Source organism: Myodes glareolus, chromosome 11, assembly GCF_982192425.1.
Source record: "Myodes glareolus chromosome 11, mMyoGla1.1, whole genome shotgun sequence".
NCBI classification, from domain to species: domain Eukaryota; kingdom Metazoa; phylum Chordata; class Mammalia; order Rodentia; family Cricetidae; genus Myodes; species Myodes glareolus.
Window position 1 is genome coordinate 60,620,488 of NC_142036.1, and position 7,002 is coordinate 60,627,489.

Below are 7,002 nucleotides of genomic sequence, written 5' to 3' on the forward strand. Positions count from 1 at the left end.
AAGGTAAGTAAAACCGTAAGCATTGACTTGGTTATTGGAAATAATATATACACAAAAGTGTAAAACTAATTGAGTTGCCAGTAAGTGCCAAAACAATAGTGAATGAATTTAGGTTTTGTTCTAGTAACATCTAAATTCAGCAACGTAAGAGCCAAATCCAGCCTCTCACCTATTTAAAAAAAATAATTATTGGAAAAAATTGTGTGTGCCTGTGGAGGTTTCATGGAGTCAGTTCTCTCCTTCCACCAATGTATGGGGCTAGGGATGTCGCTCTGTGGTTGGAACCACATTGACTTTAACTTTACATGGGTCCAGGGATTATACTCATGTTACTTCGCTTCTAGAGGACCTTTCCTGGCTAGGCCATCTTGTTAACTCTTTCACCTTCTCTTTTTTTCCTTTTACCTTTTTTGTTTTTATAAACAAAGTTTTATTGGAATACAACTATACTCATTTGCTTTCATATTGTGTATCACAGCTTTCATATCTAAACAAGAAGCTCAAGTATTTGGGAAAGACTATATATAGATATAAAGCCTAAAAGCTTGAAAGGTGCTTAGAAAATACTTGACTCTCTCTGGTCGCCATGGCCTTTGGAAATAAGTGTACTTGTATTTTTCACAAGAGAAAATTGTTTTTGTAGTGAATATTCTGTTTTACTACTTTTAATTTTAAAACTTGAAAAAATTATAGAGGAAAACAACTTAATCCACAATTATTTTGTGATAAGAAAATTTTGAGTGTCCATGGTGAAAATATTTGTTTCCTAGCTGCCAAGTTTTCAGTACAGTCAAGATGAAGATTTTCAGCTCGATGTCGACAGGAATCCAGCCTCTCCATCATCAGTTACTTTGCCATTGACAGACACTCCACAGTGTCAGCATGTCAGTCCTGGTATGCTAGCCTCTATAAAAAGGTAAATGTGAATGTGGTGGGGTTTTTTTCCTGATTTATTTAAGAACATCGAAACGTTTTGTGACATGATAAACATAGATGTATCAAGGGAAAGAGTTATCATTTTAAAAAATTGAAGAATAGATACTTCAAAAAGTTAAGTTTCAGCAAGTCAGGGATTATACTCAGTACATAATATTAGGACTAGTGAGAAAAAACTAGTGGAGTCGTGTTATGCACGCAGGTTAACAGTCTTTGTAATTTGTTAATCCAGAAATCACTATGTTTTACTTGCTATCAATCACTGTAAACAATATGAAAACAGAGAAAAGAATGTTCTACTGGATCTAGAGAAATGGCTCAGTATCAAAGAGCACTTAGTGTTCTTACATAGGACCTGGATTAGGTCCTAGCACCCAGGTCTTGCAGTTCTCAACTAATATATTAACTGCAGCTTCAGGAGCTCTGACTACTTCTGTCTCTATGCATGTGTATAACCTCCTCACTTCCTGTTACATGAGGAGGGAGCCCTTTGTTTGTCCCAGCTGCCCGGCTAGCTTACACCAGAAATAACCACACAGAAACTGTATTCATTAAAACACTGCTTGGACCATTAGCTCTAGTTTCTTATTGGCTAATTCTTGCATCTTAATTTAACCCATTTCTATTAATCTGTGTATCGCCACGTGACTGGTTTATCAGCAAGATTCTAATCAGCGTCTGTCTCAGGCAGAAGATCCATTGTGTTTCTCACTCTGCCTTTCTTCCCAGCATTCAGTTCTGTCTTCTCCGTTTACCTAAGTTCTGCCCTATCAGACCCAAAGCAGTTTCTTTATTCATTAAAGCAACAGATGAACAGAAGAACTTCTACACCACTTCCACATGCACAAATAATTAAAACTAATACTATAAAATACAAAAATGTTCATTTCTCTAATTATTAAGCATGACTGCCAATTAGTAATAAATCAGTAACCTTTTTATGGCATGTTAATGAAAAATACACATCAGTATTATCTGTGCAGCTGCATTTGTTGGCAACTGTTAATTTTGACCTAGGAGTCCGACTTTAGTAGTTGCAGGGTTCAAGGTGGCTAGAAATTAGTTTGCTATTCATGGTTGTACATGCCTTTAATCCCAGCTCTTCTAAAGTGAAAAACTTAATCTATGTTGTAAAAAACAATCTTTTGGAGAGTAGACCTATAGGGTGCTAATCTGGGTAGACCTATCATTCACTAAGCAGTATATTAACAGCTGGTGGGTTTATTCATTTGCACAGCAATGTTTATGATTAAAATATATCTTTATAATAACAGATTATAAATCTTTATATGTCATATCTTTGAAGCTGAAATAGTTAATAAGGAAAAAAATAATAGACTATACATATAAGATCTTCAAGCCACGGGATGGCATGCAAATAGCCATCTGTTTGACTTTAGCTTCTGTGTATGCAATACAGGTCAATCTTTGCTAAACTAAACTCTTCATAGTGAGTCTAGGGAACACAAGAAACACTATTATCTAGAAAGTCATAACTTGGTAAGTTGGATTGGAAGCTTGATATGATTGGAAGATGTAAATTGATAGTTTTTGTACATCATAGCTTGAAATTGATCAACTGTAATATCTGATTTAGATTAATGGAAGTGAACAGGAAAAATACCAAAGGCAGGAAGACAAAAGTTTTAGAAATAAACCTATATGGATGCTTAGTTACTGTTCTGTTGTGAAGAGACTTTGTGACTAAAACTCTTATAGAAGAAAGCATTTAACTGGGGCTTGCTTATGTTTCCAGAGATTTATTCCATTATCATCATGGTGGGAGCATGCAGACAGACATAACACATAGAAGTAACTGTGTGTTCTACATCTAGATCTACGGGCAGAAAAAAGAGTGCACTGGACCTGGCTTAGGCTTTTGAAACCTCAAAGCCTACATCCAGTGACATACTTCCTCCACCAAGGCTACACCTCCTAATCCATATCATGTAGTACCACTCCCTGATGACTAAACATTCAAATATATGAGCCTGTGGTGGCCATTCTCATTCAAACCACCACAGTGGGATAGCAACTAATAAGCAAAACATAATTTCCTAGAAATTCTTTTGAGAAAGTTAAGTAAATTTTAGATTTTTATTAATTGCTGTTCAACATATGGATTAAATTATAATGCTGACTTGACATCTTGATATTATTTTGTATTCATACAGTGATGATTATGATAAATATGTTTTCCATATGCAAAAAAATGCGAAAAAGTATGGCAAGTGTGGTCTTGTGTGGGGCAACATTAGGAAAAAAACAGTAAGTATGTTTATTATTTATCCGACACTTTTATGTAGAACAGTTATAATACTTGATAAACTGTGGTAGTTATAAATTGTATAACAGTCTCTACCCTCTAAGAACTTACAACCTAATATGATTCTAATATGAAGCTATTAGTGAAATAAATAAATACATAGATGACATACATACATAGATGACAGCTCTTAACTGAATCAATTTAACCAAGGCGAGAATGGCTAAGAATTCTCGTTTGGAAACGAATAGCAGTTCAGGAAGGACATTTTAAGCAATATAAAAATATATTCTATCTTTTCAATAGCTGTTAGTCTAGAGTAATTGATTTCTGGCCTTTAGAGAATAAGTATTTCATCTAATTTCTTACAACTTTGAAACGGGTTGAGATTCTTTTAGATTTAGTGACTCCATTTTTGTTTTAACATTCCAGTATTTAAAATCTAAACACAAACTTTACTTGAAGATCGCCTTCATAATGGACTATACCCTGGACAAAAGCAACACCTTTTTTATTAGTGCTGGAAGCATGACTCAGTAGATGTCTGGTGTGCCCATAGGCAGTAGCTTCAAACACCTTAGCTGGCACAGACCTACAGTCTCAGCATCTGGGAGGTGGAGGCTAGAGGATCAGGAGTCTGTAGTCTCAAAAAACAAGTTTTTAAAAAAACTTTTTGTTTTGATATTATAATGTAACTATTTCACCTTCTCCTTTCTTCCCTCAAAACCTACTATACCCCTTTTCAAATTCAGGACCTTTTTTTCTCTTTACCTTTTTGTATTGCCTTTAAATTTTTTACTTTCAAATTTTTAAATGATTAAGTTCTGAATGTTTGAATAAAACATAACCAAATATTTAGATTCTAGAAAAGGTAATTCTCCTAAGATTGTTTTCAAAATAGTAATTTTGGAGAATAACTTTCATAGATGAACTGTGAGATTACCTATTTAGGAACATAATTCTTCAGGCTAGATATGGCCACTTCTTCCTCTCTTTAAAGCTTTTATTTACACTTCAGACTTGCTTATGTAACATTCTCCTTAGACTGGAGTTTTATAATCATATCTGCCTTCATGGGCTTAGCCACAAGAAATAGCAAATACTTCATCAGAGACCTTGGTTTAAAATTAATCTAGTGATTGGTTCATTTCTTAAAAAGAAATCGAAATCTGTTTCATACATGTAGGCAGCCTGCTTCTTCGTAAACTTGAAATTTTCATCTCCATATTCCTGAATGAGAATGAACCTTTGGTTCTTACAAAACAACCTGAAATTAACATCGTTAGGAAGCCTTAAAACAGTCTTTGTGTGTGTGTGTTCTTAAAGTTCTAAGTGTTTCCTTAGTTGAAATGTTCATAGAAGTCACTTGAGGATCTGGTTTAGTCAAGATTCTGATGCAGTACACTTGAGAAATTTACATTTCTAATGTTCCCTAGGTGATGTCCATTCTTTTTTGATCCATGGTCGACCATGGATCAGCACAGCAAATTAATACACTTGATTGTTTTCTCTACTAAATGAAGAGATGTTAGTTTTGATATATCATTGGGTCCTTCTATTAGAAACACATTTTTATTTCCCTGTCTTTTTGTTGTTGTTTTGAGGTAGTGCTGTGGCTCTGTGTAGCCTTGGCTGTTCAGAAACTCCCATTGTAGACCAAGGTGACCTTACTCACACTCAGAACTCAAGAGATCCGCCTGCCTCTGTGAACAAAGTGTTGGGATTAAAGGCACCCACCACCACACCTGTTTGGTTTTCTTTCTTTATTCAAGTTTCTTTCTTTCTTCTCTCCCTCCCTCCCTCCCTCCCTCCTTCCTTCCTTTCTTCCTTCCTTCCTTTCGTTTTTTGAGACAGGGTTTCTCCTGTAACTGCCTTGGCTGTCTTGGAACTAGCTCTTGGCTGGCCTCAAACTCACAGAAATCCTCCTGCTTCTGATTCCCAAGTGCTGGGATTAAAGGCTTGCACCACCACCACCCAGCTGGTTGGTTTTCTTAATGTGTTTGAAGTAAGCAATGCTAATGACTTGTTCCTGAGTGGTTATGAAAAGTAAATTATGTCTTTATGTCATCTCACAAGAATAGTAATAAAGTGTCTAAACCAAGATAAGTACTCAGTACATTTGGCAACTTTTATAGGATATAGACGATATTTTGCCTTCTGTAGCATAAGTTTATATTATTATATATGTACATACATACATATAACACTTAAGGTATGAATTTTGCTCTGGATAAACTCAAGAATTTGGTTCCTATAGTGACTAAAAGTGATGAAACAGGCCTATGTTTAAAGTACTCTGGGAATAAAAACATTCTTAATTTCATCTAGGAGGTATCACAGGAGATTCATTCAGATTTGTTACTAACACATACTCTTTTATAGGTTGAAAGTGATTTCTCACCTACGACATCAATACGAAAAGCCCTGTTTAACAAAGGTATTGTATTTCTTTATTTGTAGCTTAGTTCCATTACAATACAGTCTCTATTTGATGGTGTAAGATTAACTAGTTCTCAAGTAGACAGACTACTTTAGTTTGTTGATTTTAGTTTTGCTAAAATTACTGGAAATATATTAATCCTTTTCATTAAATTTGTCTTTACAGATTTAGGTGAAAACACTGCTATCACAAAGTATTTCGATGATGCTATAGAATCAGACGAAGAAGAGAAAGATTATTATTTTTCAAACTCTGACTGATAGTAAATATGATTTACAGGATTTTTACCCTCAAGCAGAGCATACTTATATTCTCATTTGATGAATGGGTATTTTCTTTGTAATGAGGGAATGCCGATTTGTTTCCAAAAGATATCTTATGTTTGTTTGCAAGGTTACCATCCTTTAGAGCATTCCTCAGTGTTGCAATAAAATACAAGTAAAAGTACTTTGTGTTTGTATGTATTTGTAAGTTTTATTTGTAATATTAATATACATAAATCTTAAGTTTCTTGACTACCCAAGTCTGTTTACTTTGGTAATCATGTCTCAAAAAGGTGTCTTAATCAATTTTAAAACCCTGAAGTGAGGAGAGGTAAGGGACTGGAGTTAAGGAGTTAGCATTGATGGATACTGGAATGAAATCTTGCCACCTGGTATCAGACTGTTTATGTTACTCAAATTGCTTTGTGTTTTTTTTTATGTTTTACATGTTTTTATCTTCTGATAGTTTTACTTAAAATTTATCGTAAGTTGGTTTGTTTGTGAAATTGCTCTTTGTTATTTTATAACCAGAACCAGAGGACAGGCGCTATTGTATTTTACAACTGTGTTATGTATAGTTGATAAGGTGTTACTATGCCATAATAACCAGGTTTTCCCTTTCTGACAGCCCCTTTAGAAAGTAACATTTATTTTGCCATTGTTTTAACATTTATTTGTCCTCTGGTTACATTACGTATTCATTTACCCTTTACATCCAGTTAGACTGTTCAAATAAAATTTTAGATTTGTGTAGTATGTGTTTCTGGATTTTTCCTTTTTAAACTATTTAATCAGAAAAATAGTGCATTTTGTTGTTATAAGTGTCACAGCTCTGAGGAGGAAGGTTTTCCCAATGCAAACGTTAAAGCTTGGATAAAGATATCCAAGCAGCCGGAGCCAAAGAATACTGTACAGTCACACCACACAACAAACCTCACATAAGGTTTAGTGGGAGGGTGGCTGCCTCTGCTTGGGCAAGCAACAGAGAACTGAGAAGTAATGGTTTATATAGTACTTCAGGGACAATTAGTGGGATTTCAAGTTGTGTTTGTTGTTTTGTGGGTTTTTGTTTTATTTTTCTCAAGACAAGGTTTCCC

The 7,002-nt window shown here is 34.7% G+C and overlaps 1 protein-coding gene across 3 annotated transcripts in view; it reads left to right on the top strand.

The window, feature by feature from the left end:
* Window positions 1-6,661, top strand: part of Mis18bp1 (MIS18 binding protein 1) — a 39,645-nt gene extending 32,984 nt beyond the window's left edge. For all 3 annotated transcript variants that reach the window (XM_048415572.3, XM_048415574.3, XM_048415573.3), the window contains exons 13-16: window positions 771-916; window positions 3,111-3,204; window positions 5,585-5,639; window positions 5,808-6,661. In XM_048415572.3, the coding sequence (XP_048271529.3) occupies window positions 771-916; window positions 3,111-3,204; window positions 5,585-5,639; window positions 5,808-5,902 (390 nt within the window). In that variant the 3' untranslated portion in view covers window positions 5,903-6,661. The remainder of the gene's footprint in view (window positions 1-770; window positions 917-3,110; window positions 3,205-5,584; window positions 5,640-5,807) is intronic.
* Window positions 6,662-7,002: the final 341 nt, after the last annotated feature.